The 21,189-nt window shown below is 47.3% G+C and overlaps 2 protein-coding genes across 10 annotated transcripts in view; both read right to left on the bottom strand.

Moving 5' to 3' along the window:
• Positions 1 to 140: 140 nt before the first annotated feature.
• LOC139414120 (probable ribonuclease ZC3H12C) lies at positions 141 to 6,391 on the bottom strand. The gene is made up of 5 exons (XM_071162000.1): positions 5,536 to 6,391; positions 5,225 to 5,364; positions 4,869 to 5,103; positions 3,431 to 3,537; positions 141 to 3,191 (listed from the first exon to the last, which is right to left on the bottom strand). Exons 1-5 carry the CDS (start codon positions 6,291 to 6,293, stop codon positions 1,696 to 1,698), a joined length of 2,736 nt encoding a protein of 911 aa, XP_071018101.1. The 5' UTR covers positions 6,294 to 6,391; the 3' UTR covers positions 141 to 1,695.
• A 7,270-nt stretch (positions 6,392 to 13,661) lies between these two features.
• The window catches only part of LOC139412974 (mitogen-activated protein kinase kinase kinase kinase 4-like), a 52,842-nt gene continuing 45,314 nt past the window's right edge, over positions 13,662 to 21,189 (bottom strand). For all 9 annotated transcript variants that reach the window (XM_071159899.1, XM_071159906.1, XM_071159901.1 and 6 more), the window contains 6 exons: positions 20,999 to 21,133; positions 20,776 to 20,876; positions 20,508 to 20,657; positions 19,472 to 19,631; positions 16,410 to 16,549; positions 13,662 to 16,161 (listed from right to left, as the gene is read on the bottom strand). In XM_071159899.1, coding sequence (XP_071016000.1) covers positions 16,078 to 16,161; positions 16,410 to 16,549; positions 19,472 to 19,631; positions 20,508 to 20,657; positions 20,776 to 20,876; positions 20,999 to 21,133 — 770 coding nt within the window. In that variant the 3' untranslated portion in view covers positions 13,662 to 16,077. The remainder of the gene's footprint in view (positions 16,162 to 16,409; positions 16,550 to 19,471; positions 19,632 to 20,507; positions 20,658 to 20,775; positions 20,877 to 20,998; positions 21,134 to 21,189) is intronic.

Raw genomic sequence — 21,189 nt, 5'->3', positions numbered from 1 at the left:
GCCTGGTGGGGTTTTTTTTAATCACATTTTTTCTGCCCTCAGAATTAGATCAAAGGAAAACTCCAATCTGAAATATAGGAAATGTTATTCTAAGTACATTAAATTCTCTGTCTGGTGTTCTGGAAATTAGTGACAACAAATCTGACAAGACTATGCATTTCCAACAAAACAAGGACAACCAATTGTTAATGAAGAATACAAAGCCAATACTATATTTGATACAAGAACACTTGAAGAAAACATGGCTAACACTTTATTTTAAGGGTCCGTTATAAACCATTTATATGGCATTTGCAAACAGTACACTCACATGTATATATTTCCTTAAATATCCTGTGTTGTCAGTTTACTCTTACCAGGTACTGCTGAAATGTCAAGCCCATCTTTTTGGGAGAAATTACATTGGTCACTCAACATCAAAGTATAAATAGCACACTTCAGATCAGGGTCTGCAAAAAGACTAACGTTTAGTAAATGTGGGAATAATGATTATTAAATGGTGAACACTTTATAAATTACTTATTACGGTCGATTAAAATAAATTGTCACCAAAACATGCATAACAGTTTGCTGAACATGGTTCAGAGTATTTGATGTGTCATAAGCACAATGCCGTGTAAAGGCATTACTTTTTGCCCACGTCCGGGCCCTCACTGACACACGGTGCCAGAGAGAAGGTTTTTCGTTACATAACAAAATGATTTATTGTTTACCGACCCACTGCATATTTCACGCAGCAGTTACCCATTTCACCTAGCTGGCCACTTGGGTTCAACCCAGCCGAGGCTATTCTCCATCCCAAAAGGTCAGAATACCTCACCTTTTTCATCTATCTAATTTGATTAATATTCCTAAACATGTCTAAAAATAATCAAATGTTGCCCGGAATATCTCATACAGTATTATAGTTCAAAATGCACCAGCTATATATAAACAGCTTTTCATGAATCGATTACACACCTACAGATATATGTATATGTATATATGTGTGTATGTATATAATCCTGAACAACAAATTGTATCAACTAAGAAAAGCTCTCTCTGTCTACCAGGGATTGTGCCGGTAACTGTAACAGATTGTCTACATCAAGCCAAGTGCTCTGAGCCCTTTGGATAGGTCTTCAGGGAAAACAACCAAAGGGAATTATCTTGGGATTTGAGCTCGAGTCTACTGTGTCTGTAGCAGCTGCAGGCTTGGAGCCAAAACGAGGGGCCAGAGACGTCCCTTACTAAGACTAAGACAACAAGACAAGGTCGACGAACATGACCGCCTCTACAACTACTGCAAGACATTCTCTCAACTGAGAAGACTAACTCAGCCACCTACTATTATAACAACAACAGGCACAAACAGAACACACAGCACTGAAAAACAGAGAAACAAATCAATTACACCGATTGAACACAGAAGATATACACATCCCCAACAACCAAGAATCTGTTGATAAATGGTGGCCAATTTGGGGGTGAATGTTTCCAAATGGAGTAGAAAGTATAGAATAGAAGTAAGATTAGGCATATAATCAGATCCCTCGGATTCCACAGTTATTTTTAAATCAATGAATATCCTCACCTGCACATGATTAACACTTTTTATCCACAAACAAATGTACAGTCAAACCAATTCAAACCCTTATATTGTCAAAACCACAACTAACTGTTATGAATAGGGAGAGGGTAGTAGTCTAGCTGGACTCAGTAGTCAGACTGGGACTTCTCAGCCAAGATGGCGGCAGCTAGCTGCTGGGCGTCCGTCACATGGGGGTTCCTCCCCATAACCCGGCCCACCAGCTCAGAGGGGAAGATGTTACACAAGTTGAGGTAGACCTTACCCCGCACCTCCCCGTACCGGCTCAAGGCGGGGGGCTCCTGGTGCATGTGGTGGAGGGGCATGGATGGGTGGGATGGCTGAGGGGCATGGGATGGGTGAGGGGGCTGAGGGGGGTAGGGTGGGTGAGAGGGGTGAGGGGGGTAGGGTGGGTGAGGGGGCTGAGAGGAGTAGGGTTGGTGAGAGGGGTGGTAAGAGTGTGTGGTCTGTCCCCATGGAGATGTGTGTCCCCAGCCTACATCGTGGTTCTCTGGTAGACTCTGGTAGGTCTCATAGCAGGACTGAGGGGGTTGGCTGCAGTAGGGATCCCAGGAGAAGGCTTTCCTGGGGGGCAGCGCGGAGCGTTCGTACAGCCGGGAGTCTGACAGCGTCTCCAGCCGCGTGTTGGCTAGGCAGCGGCCCAGAGGGGAGCCAGCAGGGTAAGGGCCAGACTGGGACACAGAGGGGTAGTCTCCAGGGCAGCTGGAGCGGGCGCCTATGGCCTGGTGCTGGAGGGGAGGGGGGAGGGGGTACAGAGGGCGCTTCAGGTGGGGGTCAGGGGGCTCGTCATGGGGGAAGCTGTGGCCCCGTGCCAGGCTCTGGTGATAGCCATAGAGGACAGAGGTATGGGGGGAGGGGTGGTGTGGCTCGAGCAGGGGGGCAGAGTGTTGAGAGTACAGGCGGTTGTGTTGATGGTGCTGATGGTGGATGTATTTGTCCAGCAGAGGGCCTGGGCAGCACAGACAGGAGGCTTTCTCTCCGTACGAGTCACATCCGCTGCTGACACAGTCTGACGAGCCCAGCAGACGCAGATCGGTGTCCAGCGGGAAGCGGGACTCCGGACTCCTCCGTGCTGCCAGGCCAGAGTGGGCCGGCGTCACTGAGTAGTAGCTCAGATCTGGAGGGTCACAGCTGGAAGAGTAGGGGTCAGGGTGGGGGTGGGGGTGCAGCAGGGTCATGTAGGGTGTGTCCCTGCCCAGGCTCGGTGGCTGTTCCTGGGGGTCGCTGAGGGCAGAGGGGGGTCCTCCAGGGGCAGGGGACAGAGTAACACTCCCACTACAACAACTACTCCCACTACTACTACTGAGGCTGTTGCATTTCTCAGCGTGTCTCAGCTTGTCCTCTGCCTCGCCGTAGGACAGAGCCCGGATGCTGGGGTCACACTGCCTTTTGGGGGCAGAACCTCTCTTGGTGCCCATCGCTACATTGTTAGGCACGCTGTGGCTCTTCACCAGCCCGGCCTCGCCAGCCTGGCCCTTGGCGCTAGTAGAGGTGGCAGAGGTCTTGGCGCTGGCACGCAGCTCGTCTGCCACCGAGCGCTGGCACTGGGCACTCCTCTCCGGGTGGTAGTACTTACACTTGTGGCCGTAAGTGCACTTCTTGCCTAAAGAAAGGGGGAGAAAGGATAGGGTACTGGTTAGCACACAGGCTAGTGATGATGTGGCAGTGGTTCACTTAGAAAGTAGCAACCCAATGTATCTTCAGCACCAGTAGCTGGATGTCATCCAGCTGATGAAGAAATGATTCATTCACATTATAACACTGGGAGAAGTCTTCATCATGAACATGGTCAAGGTGAAGTGATAAACATAGTAAAGAGTTAATAATAATGGCGGGGCCCACCGTAAGGACAGGGCTGCTTCTTGTGCTCTGGCATGATGGGACGTTTCCTCAGGAAGTTCTCCAGACTGGGACCATGACGACCTAGAGGGTCATCAGGAGGCATGAACCTGGGAGGGAGGGGAGAGGGAGGAGCGAGGGAGGGAGCGAGAGGGAGGGAGGCGAGGGGCGAGAGAGAGGGAGGGAGGAGCGAGAGAGAGGAGAGGAAGGATAGAGAGAGAGGGAGGAGCGAGAGAGAGAGAGGGAGGAGCGAGAGAGAGAGAGGGAGGAGCGAGAGAGAAGAGAGAGAGGGAGGAGCGAGAGAGAAGAGAGAGAGGGAGGGAGGAGCGAGAGAGAAGAGAGAGAGGGAGGCGAGGGGCGAGCGAGAGGGAGGCGAGGGGCGAGGGAGGGAGGGGGGCGAGGGAGGGAGGGGGGCGAGGGAGGGAGGGGGGCGAGGGAGGGAGGGAGGCGAGGGGCGAGGGAGGGAGGCGAGGGGCGAGGGAGGGAGGGTGGCGAGGGGCGAGGGAGGGAGGGTGGCGAGGGACGAGGGAGTGAGGGAGGCGAGGGGCGAGGGAGGGAGGCGAGGGTCGAGGCGAGGTGCGAGGGAGAGGAGAGGAAGGATGGCGAGGGGCGAGTGAGAGGAGAGGAAGGATAGAGAGAGGGAGGAGCGAGAGCGAGAGAGGAGCGAGAGGGAGGCGAGGGAGGTAGGGGAGGAGCGAGAGGGAGGCGAGGGAGGTAGGGGAGGAGCGAGAGAGAGAGGGAGGAGCGAGAGCGAGAGAGGAGCGAGAGGGAGGCGAGGAGCGAGGCGAGGGAGGTAGGGGAGGAGCGAGTGAGAGGAGAGGAAGGATAGAGAGAGGGAGGAGCGAGAGAGAGAGGGAGGAGCAAGTGAGGGAGGGAGGGGAGGAGCAAGTGAGGGAGGGAGGGGAGGAGCAAGTGAGGGAGGGAGGGGAGGAGCAAGTGAGTGAGGGAGGGGAGGAGCAAGTGAGGGAGGGAGGGAGGAGCAAGTGAGGGAGGGAGGAGCGAGGGGAGGAGCAAGGGAGGGAGGGGAGGAGGAGCAAGGGAGGGAGGGGAGGAGGAGCAAGGGAGGGAGTGGAGGAGGAGCAAGGGAGGGAGTGAGAGGGAGGGAGCGAGAGAGAGGGAGGGAGCGAGAGAGAGGGAGGGAGCGAGAGAGAGGGAGGGAGGGAGGGAGAGAGAGGGAGGGAGGGAGGGAGGGAGAGAGAGGGAGGGAGGGAGAGAGGGAGGGAGGGAGAGAGGGGGGGGAGCGAGAGAGAGGGAGGGAGGGAGAGAGAGGGGGGGAGCGAGAGAGAGGGAGGGAGGGAGAGAGAGGGGGGGAGCGAGAGAGAGAGAGGGATTATTAACACATTTAATCCTACACAGCCAAGTATTAACATAATGAACATCATACCACTTCTAGGCTAAAGAAGATGGCCACTAAGGCGGAGCCGTATCACTCCTTCCTTACTTGTCGTTGACAAACGAGTACATGAGCAGCCGCTCGTCAATTAACTTCTTCCACTCTGGCTTCTCACAGGCCAGGTCGCGGTAGTTGTCGTTGGAGACGATGATGCCGTCGGACTCGTAGGCCAGCTTGACAATGAAACGGTCGTCATAGCAGACCACCCGGCGACCCTGGACCCGACGAGACGGAGTGAACACCAAGATCTTGTCCTTCTCCAGACGACGTAAAATATCCTGGTCTAGAGAGAGAGAGAGAGAGAGAATTGGAGAACCGTGTAATCCAGTGAGCACTGAGGCCTATCTGACATATGTATGTGAACTCTCAGGTGTGTGTGTGTGGGTGTGTGTGTGTGTGTTTACCTGTGATGAGGGCATCAGGGCGGGACTGCTCTTTCTTCCAGGAAGGCACAAACACAGTGATGTCACGGTGACCTCGCTCCAGGAACCAATCAACAGCCAGCTGGATGCCGTAGCAGGAGAACACCTCCTTATTGCCATGGCTACCAGAGACAGATGTTAATTACCTTACAGGCTCTAACATCATATCAACAATATATAGGTGACTTTGACAACAGTTACACAACTACCTTTACAACGGGCTACAATGGAGGAAATAGGCATTGTGTGTTTTCTGTAATCAAGATGACCGTCTATGGTCCATAGACCCTCACCTCATTGCCACGTTGCTACCGTCCAGGACGACGGGCCGCAGGTTGTCCTTGTCCCCCAGGAGGAGGTCTGTCTGATAGGGGGAGTCTGTCCTCCCCTGCTGCGCCTCCACATACCCACAGGTAGAAGAGGAGGAGCAGGTGGAGGGGGTGGGCTGTGAAGCCGTGGACCCAGTCAGCTGTTGGTTTGTCTCGACCTTACGGCCCAGTTTGACCAGCTCTCCCAGTATGTCGTTGATGAGCGTGTACGGCCCCAGCTTGGCCAGCACCAGCCGCACCAGCTCCTCTGCGTAGCCCAGCTTCAGAGCAAACTCCAGCTTGGACTGGTGCTCCCTCAGGGCTTCCCCGGATGAAGGCTCCCCTGACGGAGGGTCAGGAGGCCCCTCGGACCCCAGGTCCACACAGGGAGTCCTGCATAGAGGTTGGTGGGTGTTGGGAACAGGCACACCATCTAGCTCAGATACGGACACTCCTCCAGCCGGGTTAGAACCGGTGCTCTTTCGGGCTGGCTCCGGGTCACTGTCGAACCCAGCGCTCTCCTCCCCCACCACCTCCCCCTCCTTCCCCCCAGGCGTGGACAAGCTGCAACTGCCGCTGCCCTCGCAGGCCTCTTCCTCCTCCTCGCCCGGCTCCATACTGGGCCCTGTATCGGCGCCAGCCTGCCTGCTGACGGAGCCTTCGATGTGGAGGTACTCTAAAACCAGCCCCAGGTCAAGGATGCGGCCTGCTCCATCCTCCTCCGGATGGTCCTTCAGGCCCATGAATCTGTCACAAACATCCAGCTCTGGGCTGAGGCGTGACCCGGAGAACCACTCCCACCACTTCTACCCCCGTCTTACCGTGTCCATGGCATGAGTGCCTGAGAGACAGAGACAGAGGAGAGAGGAGACAGAGACAGAGGAGAGAGGAGAGAGAGAGAGGTAAAAGAGTGAGTTAAATGGAAGAGTATTTCAGTGAGTAAAGCCCAAGGACTAACTGAGATCCATTAGACAAGGCTAGACTTCAGTTGAAAAACAATAGGAGAGAATCCATGCTCATAAAATGTCTTGTTAAAGTTCGGCTCTCACGAGACATACATCTCCTACACACCTCTGGTGTCAGTAACCTGATGAGAAACTTCAACGGGCTTGACATTCAACACCTGGGAGATTCATTTATTGGCTTTAGTGAGGATAGGTAGACGGAGCTGTGAGCTTCACCCGAGAGAGAGAGAGACAGAATAATTAAATATACTAAAACTAATGATCCTCCATAAACCAATATGACACTTTTGGACAAATTGTACTGCAATAAATACAGACCTTGAAATACGCTCTGCGACAGACTGCTGTCTTAGGAAGCATATGGGAAGTATTGTATGTTTTTATAGTAAAATAAGGCCATGTCTAGGCTACTTAAACACTGAACCTAATTTGGTTGTTGGATGTGACTAGCTGACCTGGGCCGAGCTCCCCAGCAGGGAACAGATTGGCTGAGACAAAGAGGGGTGCGTTCCTGGGGGTGCCCTGTCCTAATTAAGGGGTTCCCGCTCTTTTAGGGGGGCCAGCCACGGCGTGCAGCCTCTCACCCAGCCCACATCACAACATCAATCTCAGGGGGAACAGAGGATGCTCTGTTTAAACACAAATAGCCGTTATGTGTTGGGCTAAGGCCTGACTCCCCCCGTGCTTCAGGAGAATATGGTTCCTCCCCTGGGGAAGAGTCACTCGTTTGTACACTAAAGGAACAGGAAGTAAAAATCAATAGAGGCACCCAGGCCTCAATGGTAACCAATAGGGTGGCAGAATTTGATCACTTGCAAGTTGCAATTAGGAAATATTAGGTCTGTTCCTCGAAGATAGGGCACCATGGTACTTGGGGAAGTATCCATTTCAATCCAGTCATTTCAGGAGTCATTTCAGCATTGAAAAACCAATTCAATGGACAAATCCTCACTTAAAATAAATGGCCATTTTCAATTCTTGAACAGAGGTTTCAATAGATCTCTTGTATTGTGAAATGGATTTGAAGATCCCAACCCGGACGGGCACTATAAACAACTGCATATTATAATATCACAAGAAATAACAGTCAGTGTATAGCCCATAGCATCATCATTTAGCCATAACTGTTCAACAATGTGGTTATAGGGCATCATCACGTTAGCAGATACATCTGTTGAGTCTGCAGCCTCTAGCCTTTTAAAGTTACCTAAAACCTCATCTAAATGTTTTCATGTCTGCTAAAATGTAACATCCCTTTAAAAGGTGTCATGGTGGGGTGGGAGGATGGGAGTGTGCGCATACATGAAAGAGGGCTGCTTAGCAACATGGCCCAGGGTTGCTAGGCTGCAGCAGGTTGAAAGAATGTCCCCTAAAAAGACAGAGCCAGAATAATTCTGTCCTTTGTGCACAAAGGAAGACCCGGGGAAGAGGGGCCGCTTAAGTGTGCCTGACTGACGGGCCCCAACAATACAACTGCCAGTTGCACTCAGGGTCACCTCCACTGCAGCCATTGTCGGGTTGATGCTCGGAGCGCCCGCCGCCTGTCCACAGCCGCACACACAGAAGGGGACTGGGTTGTTGTTGTCTAGGTGACGAGCCTCTCGAAGCAACAGTCCTCCTGATGGGATGCAGAACATGCAGTGGAGGGTGTCCGCCCTGCTCTGAGGCCTTAGCTCAGCATCTTTCAACGTGTGTTCTCCAGGTGACCTAGTTACCTGTTAAGGAGAGAGACGGACGGCAGAGATTTGAAAAAGGCCACAAACCCCCAGAGGCTCACAGAAGCTGCTTCTGACATGCAGATAATACAATGTCGGCTAGAAACCCCAAAAAGCCGTTACAGAAATCTTACGTCATGTAGCCTACAACCTTTTCCTTTCAATAACGTAGCTCATTATCAGTGACAGCACAACTGTCAAGCTGTGTGGACTATGATGCCATGCCTTGTTGGACAGCCGCCAGCCTCAACTGCCGTTTCATTAGATAGCATCTTTCAAACATCAGCCCAGAGTCCCTCCTAGTATTGGCGGTGCATTCATTGATTGAAGCACTGAAGCGTAGGCTAATGAATATGTAACACAGGGCTTTGGGCTGAGGGGCAGCGGTGTGTGAGATGGGGGGGGGGGGGGCTGTCTGCAGAGTTGAATTATTTCCAAATAAAAGGAAGGGTTGGCCCTGTTCAGCGCTGGCTGGGAGGGATGAGGGGGCTGAAGGCTTTGCTGCCATTAGCCAGGGCAACAGATGTCTTCTGGAACCGCAGGGGAACGAGAGCAATCTCTGGTCCTCCCCCTCCCGCTCCGCGTAGCACGCTCCATGGAGCCCGCTGCGCCCGCCCCGCCAGACAGAGTCACGTGACACTAAAAGGGAGAACCTTTTCTTCGTCCTAAAAAAAATATCACGACACTGTCTCTTCCCCATCTCATCAGTAACACATCACTCATACACCACCACCCAGCCAGAATGTGTCTAGGTACCTTCATCTCAGTGGGACAGTTTTTACAGTAATGTTCGTCCAAAAGTATTTTGAAGCAAAGCAATTAACAAATAATTTACCTTTTAAAACCAAACTATTGTCAAACTGGCCAAGTCTCCAATAGTCTCATAGAATTCAGAACGAGGCTTAAACCACGGACATGAAGCCTAGTTTGATTCTCATTCACTTTCGGAGAGATTATTCCATCAGAGAAAGTAAGAGGAAACAACTGTACTCCACAATAACCTAATGGACAGAGTGAAGAGAAGAAAGCCTGTTCAGACTAATAACCTAAAACACAAGGCCAAATCTACACTGGAGTTGCTTACCAAGAAGCCGGTAAATGTTCCTGAGTGGCCGAGTTACAGTTGTGTGGTGTGGAAAGCTGTACGAGAAAGACTCAAAGCTGTAATCGCTACCAAAGGTGCTTCTACAAAGTACTGACTCAGGGTTGTGAACATTTATGTAAATTAGATTTCTGTATTTCATTTTCAATAAAAGTGCAAACATTTTCACTTTGTCATTATGTGATATCGTGTGTAGATGGGTGAGAATTTGTTTATATTTCATCCATTTTGAAATCAGGCTGTAACAACAAAATGTGGAATAAGTCAAGGGGTATGAAGACTTTCTGAAGGCTCAGTATATCTCGGTCAAATTCAGACTATCCCAATCGATTATTTTCAGAAAGAAGTGTAGCATAACTTACTCCAACCTCCTCCTCACAATGTGTTATTTTTCACTAAACTGTAAAACAGAATAAACTAAATGTGAAAAATGTGCACAGTGAGCGTCTCATAACATACACCCTCTCGTGCTAAAAGTCCCTTAAAAGAGGCTGTGAAAAGACATTTGCCCCAAAGCCCTGTGAGAGCCCTATAAGAAAGAGAAACCTGTCACCAGGTGTGGTGAGACAACGTGTAAAAGGTGACCACTCCACTGGTGAAGAGACATGCCCTTGGTCAAACATAAATCACTACACATTCCAAGGGAAAATAACACATTAAGGCCTAATTGGGTACAGCCAAATACTAACATATTTGATGTCATTACAAATGCTCATGGCAACTTGTTTTTTGAAACCTGTTAGAATTCTGTCAGAAGACATAAGCCTATTGAAATGCTGCATTGAAACAGACATGGTTTGATGGGAAAGATAGCCTAAATAGTTAGGCCTAATATCTCCACTTACCCTGACCTCAGCAGAACATCCAACGGCCAAACAAAGCAAACCTCCTTAGTAAAATGGCCTTAAGGAAATAGCTTGGTTCATTCCAGCATTAGAGAAAGCTTTTAGAAGTTCATAGATCCCCGCTCAACAGATGTGAGCAAAAAATAAAGTATTTCATATTCCATACGCTTCCTACTCTTCAAACCCAAAATCCAAGGATAGTGTGTTTACCATAAGGCACAGTTTTTCCCAAGAAAGCCAGGCAGGTTGAACAATGAGTGTCTCAACAGATGGAGCTACAATGTCGACCATTCCTCGGTTAGACACTGGCTGCCTGGCTCCACCAATGGGAGTGCAGTGACCTCACAATGAGACACACAAACGCAGGCGGGCAGGCGCATATGAACCCAGTCTCCTATAGGCACTCGTAGACAGAGATATACACACACACACACACACACACACACACACACACACACACACACACACACAGTCACTCTGAAAGGGTCTTCCCCTGTGTGAGCAATGAATCAAAGAGGGGGTGTATGGTCAATAACAGAGGCACACAAAGGGAGCCATGCAGGCAGCTGCAACATGAGGCTAAGCGCTGCTAGAACACAGGCCTGGGGTGAGGAACACCTGGCTAGCTGGGGAACTGCAGCAGCTCTAACCCCTTTGTTTTTGGCTTGGTTGGGGTGAGGGTCAGAGTTACACACTTCTACTGGGGTAAATCATGTTAAAAGCACTGCATGTCCTTACAGAGAATGCAAGAGGGGAGGGGGGAGTCGCAGTGGGGTGAAAGGGGACAGGATGGGCATGTAGGGTGGGCTGGAATGAGGATGAAAAGGGAGACTTCATTGTTCCGGGCGGCACACTAAGGGAAATGACTTGGAAGCACAAATAGTTAGTTTAGTTCCTAAACTTTAAGTTGGGATAAACACTGCATGTACGTAGGCTAGAGAAAACAAACACAAGTTTAAACAGAGTTGGTGGTACTGGACAGAACTTTTTTTAATAAACAAAAGTAAAATGCTCCCAACTGTGACTTGTTTATCTGACACTCCCATAAGTCACTGTTGGGACTGTGAGCGTGTCATAGTTGTGTTTTAGCACTCAGTATTACCTTGGCTGTGTAATAGAACCACAGCAGCTGAGGAGAGCAGAGTAGCCCGGGCAGATGTTTGAGGGCTGGAGGCAAAAGAGTAAAGCTGGCCCATGGTACTGTATAACAGTCTAATAACATAGTAAACCAGGGATCAACTAGATTCAGCCAAGGGCCAATACTTTCTGGAGCAGATGGTTGGAGGGCCAGAACAGAATTACAAATCATTTGTAGACTGCAAATGGCCCACAAGAAGTCCAAACAAATATGTTTGACTTTAACAATCATTACAAACCTTGCTTACATTTGAATACAATCAAATTTGGCCCGCCAGTTGGTGAACGCTGCCACTCTGTTACAGCGGCTTAGAGACCACCTGCCCCCTCGGCTTAAAGTAAACAGGTGTCTTTACGACATCTGCTGGAGGTCCACCAACATACTGTATAACATAGTCTAATAACACAGTAGCCCATTGACCATCAGCCACACTGTTACAGTGGCTTAGAGACCACCTGCCCCCTCGGCTTAAAGTAAACAGGTGTCTTTACGACATCTGGAGGTCCACCAACATACTGTATAACATAGTCTAATAACACAGTAGCCCATTGACCATCAGCCACACTGTTACAGTGGCTTAGTGACCACCTGCCCCCTCGGCTTAAAGTAAACAGGTGTCTTTACGACAACGGCTGGAAGTTCACCTATACTCCGATTTGCATTCTCAGACAGCCACAAATAGCTGGCATTCCTCAAAATGGAAGGTTGTCTTCAACACAGCACTCCAAACACCACACAGTTTCAAAGGTTAGATGAAGATTTGTTAACAAATGTTTTTTCAACAGTAATAGGCCTAGGACAATAGGACTGAACTACGCAAATTAGGGTTAAAAAGGAAAGTAGTGAAGTAGAGTCGGGGACACTTACTAGAAGACACTGCGCTACCAGTGTCAAAGAGAGCAGAAGGGGGCCGTGTGGCCACTGTCATAGAATTAGGCATTAGAATAGTCATTTAATAGCATCTCTATGGCCCCTGTGCTCTCTAACCTTTTATTTGACCCCGCTGGCTTTTCAGTTACAAGGGTCACGTCACCACTGACCTCCAGCTATCTCAGTCAACATACACATGTTCAGTAGGCACAAAACATGAGGAAAGTTGAGAAAATATTTAGGAAATGATTTTGCCCTAATAAAAAAATAGGCTTAATAATTGTGTCCCTTTATTTACTTTTGACCACTGACCAGTAATGACTTCTATCGACAGGCGGCCTCCAGCAGCAGGAGTGTTGTGGTCCATGGGGCCAGGTTGAGGACCTGGAGGCAGGCAGGAGAAAAGGAGAGAGAGACCCTCATGGGACAGACCAGCTGTTTGGCCAAGCAAACCCATTGCCCAGGCCAGAAAACTCCGCAGTCAGCCCGCCCAATTATGAATGGTGACTTCTGTTTTAAAAAAAATCTTTCATGAGGCCTCCATGCTCATGTCTGGGGTGCAGGTGCCCCTCTCTCTTACAGCTGAATGGACCAGAAGAGACTGGGACACGTGCAAGCTGGCCTGGGTAACACACACGGGGCCCGATTTGATCTATATCGCTAAATGTCTAACTTAAAAAGCACAAGAAATTCACTCACCAGTGGTAGGTAGCCAAGTTAGCGACATTAAAAATCAGCAGCACTCATTTGGTGGTCCTTACATGCTCTAGTCTACAGTGCCAACAGCTGCTGGGCGTTGCATTCGACACAAAGTTGACAAGCTAAAATGTAAAATAATTGACAGCTGCAAAATGATAACGTTGTTGTCGGTTACCGAACTAGTTAGCTAGCGTTGACAGGATTAGACCGCCTGCAGCATTCCTGCTTCCTTTTGAAGTTCGACGTGTAATTCATACCGAAATCTTGAGTCAGAACCACCAGTAACATCGTCCAAGCTAGCTACATACAAACGGCTAGTCAAATTTATGGCACTTGTATATGTGGCCCAAACTTGAAAATGTCTGATCATGAAACGAACCTGTCATGATGCAGTTCACCTGCTGATGCTTGACATAAACATCCGGCTCGAGTTGTCTGGGAGGAGGCTAGAGCAGGCAGGCTAGAGCTAGGAGCAGTGCGTGGTACAGGGTCATCTTGTGGTGAGCTGACAGATGTACAAGGAGTCTTTAGTTTAAGATAAATTAATAAAAAATGGGTTAAATTATCGAAACGTCATGCAACATTTACTTGGGGTTCTTTTACATGGTTTGTATAAATGTTATCATATTTGGAACACTTAAAATACAATATCTCCATAATGTTTCTTAGGCTCAGATTAAAAATGACATTCAATTTGTTTACAGCCCCACATTTATTTCACACAATAGAGAAGACTGAACGCTTTATGTTAAAGGTTTACAAAACTACCTCACACAATTTAGTAAATTACTTAGGATTTTATTCAATGGAAAAAAGACATTGAGGAAAATACAACAATTCCCATAATACACAGAGGACATAAATTAGAGTAGCATGGTACAAACACTTGAGGAAAACATGTCACCTGGGCAGCAGAGAACCTTGTCACTGTGTTGCTGCAATGTTGCCACAGCCAAGGGCACACTGCTGTGTTATCCAGGAAAATCAGTGATTTAAACTCAGAATTTTGTCATTTTTGAAAAGTGAATGAACAGAGGTCGAGGGTTATTCCTGTACATGAACCTCCAAATGATACAAAAGCTAAAAAGGGGATTATTGCCCTAAAATAAACCATAAATATTTATATTGATGCACATTGGTTTAACAAAACATTGCCTCTGTAAACATTTAACATAATGTGTGCATTAACCTTTATAAACCACCGCATCATTTTAAGGGTAATAAAAATTACAGAAACAAACTAAGGAGTTAAAATTGTAAATCGATACTTTCTGTAGTGGTTTGTAACACTTAAAATGTGACTTATGCCATCTTGGCATGGCACCGCGTTTCACAGATTTGCAGAGGAGAAATTCTCTCATTTCTATATTCTTACAGCGTTGCGTTCTTTAGAGGCCTGGAATCATCACACCCAAACAGGATGTGACTGTCCACTGTAAGAGGGTCAAGCTTTGGAGGGACATGTGATAGAGACATTATGATTTCCATTCTTGAAAAAAAGTTTGTCCATACACACATACAAAGAATCTGACCAGGGTGCCAGTCTAGCTCCTTGCTGCTGCTTCAGACTGGCACCCAGGCTAACCAGGAAACATTAGGACAAACAAGTGCAGTCCCATTTTTCACTCGTTGTATCAAGGGGCAAAAGGAAAACAAAACAATTAAAACCAGGAGCTGCTGGGGTTTGGAAAGGCTTCTAGGTTGTCGTGTTGCTTCAATCCATAGCATACTACTGCCTGGACTGGGACAGACTGTACAAAACAAAATGTCCCCTTCTGCCCTCAGAGTCAAGATACTAAAATAATGCAGACAAGCTGAGGGGGTGAAGCTACCAGGCTATGGTGGTCTGTTGGTATTAAAGAGTCCAACATGGAAATACAACAATTTCACAAATGTATCAAAATGGGGACCATGCTGCTTCATAATAGTTTTTACATGTAATAATTCAATCTCACTCAAATGTCAGATTTTGATACATTTCCTGTAGGAGTTATGAGCAAAACCTAAAGCATTTGTCACAACAGATTGTACAAGTAGCAACAAACGTAAACCTGAATTCAGTGGAGGGGCCCATTAAAATGAAAACAATAAAAAACAAATTGAACCTGTGTTTGCTGATACATTTGGATATGTTGTGGATTTTAAATCTTCATCTACAAATCTTTAAGGTATATTTAATCTTGACACTTGTTCCATTGAATACCCTGGTCATCATGCTACCAAATGGTGGGTCAAAGTCATGACTCATGACCAAGACCGTTCTCTAGAGTCTACTGTACATATCAACCCATTCACAGTTTACCCAACACGACCAAGGAGAGGCAATGTGGCACGTTAAAGTTGAGGGAGGCTGGAAAAGACCCTCAGGAGTATATGGGACTGGAAAGGCCCCTATAAGGTTGCAGTGTCCTATTAAGGGTTAAGTCGACATCTTTGATGAAACTTCTCTCCACACTTTAACCCTGTTTGAACCCTTATCAAGAGGAAGGCCAGAGTGAAAGAGAGACAAAAGTTACATTTTCAATGTCAAGCACGACCCATTTGAAAATGTACCCATGTGGTGGCAACGGCATGTCAGTCAGAGGAACTGATCTAAGAAACGCTCAACACAGAGGTTGACCTGAACATGACCTGGACTAAACACAATAACAAACTACTGTATGACCTTTCACCTGTCTGGTGCTATAAGCTTCCCTTCCTCTGCAACAGTCTCTTTCATCCTTTTCCATCCTCCTCTGTCACACAACACATCCCTCTCTTTTCTTCCAATAGACACACATTAACATCTACTAGTGTTTTGAATAAGTCGGGCTCAGATCCCTACTCCCACTGGTGCAGGAGGTAAGGGGAGGCTCTAGTAGGGTTTGGGGGCGAGAACCCAGAAAAGCTGATGACGTCTGTTGTCAGAGCAGAGTGGCCAATGGGCATGATGACAGCACTACCAACTGACAAACAAACACAGTCCCATCAGCCTATAGGGACCCCGTGGCCTCCCCTTCATGATTTCAGTCCGTTTATCGTGCAATTGTCTTTTCTTATTTGAAACCGGTGATATTTAGGTATCGCGCCGCCTCAGAGCTCAGTGAAGCTCGATACTCCAGTTGTACGTCAAGTTCAAGATCGTCATGAGTCATCATTATGGTGGTAATAAACCGAGGGGTGCTGTCTTCATGCTGCTGGGTGTGTGTGTATACTACCAGCTAAGCAGGGAGGTACGGCCCAGGGTCATGAAGTAGACCTGGCTGGAACCTCCAGAGCGCACCGACGCAAAGAACACCTGCAGGACATAGACAGTGTGAGAGCGAGAGTGTGAGAGCAAGAGTGTGAGAGCGTGAGAGCGAGAGCGTGAGCGTGAGAGCGAGAGTGTGAGAGCGAGAGTGTGAGAGCGAGAGTGTGAGAGCAAGAGCGAGAGTGCGAGAGTGTGAGAGCGAGAGCGCGAGAGTGTGAGAGAGAGGGATCTTTATCAACATTGATGAACATATATGCAAGTAACCAAAGTGTGTGTGTGTTGTACGCATAACTCACCTTGTCATTCCTCTCACACAGGAACTTGAGTCTCTGGGCTCTCTTGTGCATGAAGACCCCATCCAGGTGTCCTGTCTCCACAGACCTGATCTCTATGGCCTTCTCCCCCCAGCCCATGATCTGGTTGGACCTAATGTAGGCTACACACACAGATGGACAATCAAGTTATTAAGAAAGTGTGTGTGTGTGTGAGTGTTTATTGAAAACTACTATGTACTTAAATTAAAAGGTATAAAACATAGTTTCACCACAAGCCACTCCTGTGTGTCTTAAACAGGTTTAACATGTGTGTACAGTGCAGTCGGAAAGTATTCAGACCCCTTCACTTTTTCAAAATGTTACGTTACAGCCTTATTTAAAAATTGATTAAATAAAATGTTAAACTACACACAATACCCCATAATGAAAAAGCAAAAACAAGTTACACATATTTGCTAATTTATAAAAAAATGAATACGTTATTTACATAATTATTCAGACCCCTTACTATGAGACTCGAAATTGAGCTCAGGTGCATCCTGTTTCCATTTGATCAACCTTGAGATGTTTCTAAAACTTGATTGGAGTCCACCTGTGGTAAATTCAATTGTAGGGCATGATTTGGAAAGGCACACACACTAGAGGTCGATCAATTAGGATTTTTCAACACTGATACTGCTTATTGGAGGACCAAAAAAAGCTGATACCGATTAAATCGGCCGATTTTATATATGAAATAATGACAATTACAACAATAGTGGGTGAACACTTATTTTAACTTAATATAATACATTAATAAAATCAATTTAGTCTCAAATAAATAATCAAACCTGTTCAATTTGGTTTAAATAATGCAAAAACACTGTTGAAGAAGAAAGTAAAAGTGCAATATGTGCTATGTAAGAAAGCTAATGTTTCAGTTCCTTGCTCAGAACATGAGAACATATGAAAGCTGGTGGTTCCTTTTAACATGAGTCTTCAATATTCCCAGGTAAGAAGTTTAAGGTTGTAGTTATTATAGGAATATTTCTCTCTAGAACATTTGTATTTCATTAACCTTTGACTATTGGATGTTCTTAAAGGCACTTTAGTATTGCCAGCCTAATCTCACGAGTTGATAGGCTTAAACAGCGCTGTGCTTCAAGCATTGCGAAGAGCTGATGGCAAACGCAGGAAAGTGCTGTTTGAATGAATGCTTACGAGCCTGCAGATTGCTCTATCAAATATCAAATCATAGACTTAATTATAATATAATAACACACAGAAATACAAGCTTAGGTCATTAATATGGTCATATCCGGAAACTATCATTTTGAAAACAAAATCATTTATTATTTCAGTGAAATACGGAACCACTCCGTGTGTTATCGAACGGGTGGCATCCATAAGTCTAAATATTGCTGTTACATTGCACAACAGTCAATGTTATGTCATAATTATGTAAAATTCGGGCAAATTAATTACGGCCTTTGTTAGGAAGAAATAGTCTTCACACAGTTCAAACGAGCCAGGTGGCCCAAACTGCTGCATATACCCCAACTCTGCTTGCACAGAACGCAAGAGAAGTGACACAATTTAGTTAATAATAGTTAATATTACATGGATGTCCTTTAACTAAATATGCAGGACAAGCTAGTTAAACTAGTAATATCATCAACCATGTGTAGTTAACTAGTGATTATGTGAAGATTGATTGTTTTTTATAAGATAGGTTTAATGCCAGCTAGCACCTTACCTTGGCTCCTTGCTGCACTCGCGTAACAGGTGGTCAGCCTGCCACGCAGCTTCCTCATGGAGTGCAATGTAATCGGCGACCAAAAATGCAGATTACCGATTGTTATGAAAACTTGAAATCGGCCCTAATTAATCAGCCATGCCGATGAATCAGTCGAACTAACACAAACGTGTCTATATAAAGGTCCCACAGTTGACCAGAGAAAAAAACACAGCCACGAGGTCGAAGGAATTGTCCACAGAGCTACGAGACCGGACTGTGTCGAGGCACAGATCATCATTCTTAAACAGAAGTTTGGAACCAAGACTCTTCCTAGAGCTGGCTGCCCGACCAAATCGGGGGAGAAGGGCCTTGGTCAGGGAGGTGACCAAGAACCTGATGGTGACTCTGACAGCGTTCCTCTGTGGCGATGGGATAGCCTTCCAGAAGGACAACCATCTCTGCAGCACTCCACCAATCAGGCCTTTATGGTAGAGTGGCCAGACGGAAGCCACTCCTCAGTAAAAGGCACATGACAGCCCGCTTGGAGTTAGCATAAAGGCACCTAAAGGAGTCATACCATGAGAAACAAGATTCTCTGGTCTGGCGAAACCAAGATTAAACTCTTTGGCCTGAATGCCAAGCGTCACGTCAGAGGAAACCTGGCACCATCCCTACAGTGAAGCGTGGTGGTGGCAGCATCAAGCTGTGGGGATGTTTTTCAGCAGCAGGCACTGGGAGACTAGTCAGGATCGAGGGAAAGATGAACAGAGCAATGTACAGGGAGATCCTTGTTTCAAACTGTTCCAGAGTGCTCGGGACCTCAAACTGGGACAAAGGACAACGACCCTAAGCACACAGCCAAGACAATGCAGGAGTGGCTTCAGGAAAAGTCTCAATGTCCTTGAGTGGCCCAGCCAGAGCCCGGACTTGAATAGCTCTGGAGAGACCTGAAAATAGCGGTACAGCAACACTCCCCATCCAACCTGACAGAGCTTTGGAGGATCTGCAGAGAAGAATAGGAGAAACTCCCCAAATACAGGTGTGCCAAGCATGTAGCGTTATACCCAAGAAGACTCGAGGCTGTAATCACTGCCAAAGGTGCTTCAACAAAGTACTGAGTCCAGGATCTGAATGCTTATGTAAATGTGATATCAGTTTAGTATTTTTAATAAATCTGCAAAAATGTCTAAAAACCTGTTTTGCTTTTTCATTGTAGGGTATCGTGTGTAGATTGATGAGGGACTTGACAAATAGTTTTTAACCCATTTGAAAATAATGCTGTAGCGTAACAAAATGTGGAAAGAGTGAAGGGTCTGAATACTTTCCGAATGCACCGTATGTGCGTCCCAGTGTGAGTGTTACGTACCCACTGAGGTGGGCATCTCGCCCCACTGCAGCACCACGTCTTTGGTGATGCGTCCGTAGGTGTTAACGTAGACACCCTCGTCCTCGTAACACACCAGCAGCTCAATACCATCCGTGTTGGGCAGGATGATGATGGCATGGGACTGGATATTGGTCTGGATCTGAAGGGAGAGGAAGGGTAGAGTGGGAGGAGAGCAAACAGAGACAAAGACAAAAAAGGTTAGTCTCGAGTCGTATTCATAAAGAACTTAGCTGAAGAAAAAAGCGACTGAAACAAGGACTACCTGTACTTGCCCAATAAGAAAGACTTGTTTTCGCTTTCCGATGAAAAATGTTTTTGATACAGTGTGACCTAATGAATATGCCCCCATATACATGGGCTGAATCTCAAACCAAAGACTTGGCCATTACGTCCTTTATCAAGTGGCCACTTGCTGTTGTGTTCGAGAGTGATCACTCGAGTCGGTCAGTGTTTTGGCCAAAATGAGCATTGAGACGATACACACGCGATGTCCCAACTGCAACTTATCTAAGTCCATTTGCGAGTATTGTCGCCCGCGACCTGTCTTGTAGCATGACTCATGAAACACGGACACTGGGGACCTTGGGCAGACGGACGCATACTCCGATATACAGTGAGAAAGTAGTAGAAACAAAACAACATCTGCCTGTTCCTGCGCAGCGCAGCAGTGACTGGCTCAAACTTCAGAAACACACAAAAAATCCTGTCACTAAGACCTCCTCGGAATTAAACTTCAAATGTGAGGGCGAGGAAGTAGTGACTGTTGTTGCTAGGTAACATGCTAAGATTCATGGGAAGAAGTTGCTGCCAAGGGCGCTGAGTCATAGGATAAAAGAGGATAAAGAGGCTTCCGAAGGGCGCAGTGGAGCCCTTGACTCGACAATCAGCATTTGAGATTGGCTCGTGAACGCACATATCGAGTGGTGAAAGTGTTGGGTTTCAGATTCAGCCATGGATTGGTGGAACGGGGAAAAACAGGAAGCAGAGGAATGAGACAGATGGGTGGGTCTCTTACGTGTGTGGGCAGGTAGATGTCGTAAACCGCCCCAGAGTCCACGTCCACGGCGTGGAAGCCGTTGCTGGAGCCGTAGATGACCTTTAACCTCTGACCCTCCTCCACCGTCAGGTCAACCAGCAGGGGCTTGTGCACCAGGTCACCAAACGACTGCAGGAGGAAGACATTAAAATTGACAAAATGCACCTTTAAGGTAATTTGTACTGGGAAAGTGAATGTAAACCAATGCCATGGTGGTCTGACTGCAGCCTGAGCCAGTTTACAGTACCTTGAAGGCCATGAACTTGTGGTACGGCTTGGGGGCCCACGCATACACCTCCACAGAGTTTTTCAAGGCAAGGACCAAGAACTTGATCCTCTCATATTTCACTTAAATCAAGAGAAAAAAAATGTTTTATTTCTGCCCGCTCGTCAAGATTGGACTTGGACCTGCTACAGCCTTGTAACAAGAGAAGTGTCATTCCTGATGGTAAATGAGGAGTGGAACGTACCGACTTTGTAGTGTACGCAGCCCTCCAGCTCTCCTACAGTGACCCAGCCCTGCTTCTTCTCCACCTCGGGGTCGTTGTGGAGTATCTTGTTCCTCAGCCAGGACAGGTAGTACACACGCAGCTTATTCTTCTTCCCTGTGTGTGTGTGTGTGTGTGTGTGTGTGTGTGTGGGATGGTGAAATAAAAGAACA

The sequence above is a fragment of the Oncorhynchus clarkii genome, chromosome 7, assembly GCF_045791955.1.
Source record: "Oncorhynchus clarkii lewisi isolate Uvic-CL-2024 chromosome 7, UVic_Ocla_1.0, whole genome shotgun sequence".
Classification (NCBI taxonomy): Eukaryota; Metazoa; Chordata; class Actinopteri; order Salmoniformes; family Salmonidae; genus Oncorhynchus; species Oncorhynchus clarkii.
This window is presented reverse-complemented; position numbering and strand designations above follow the sequence as displayed.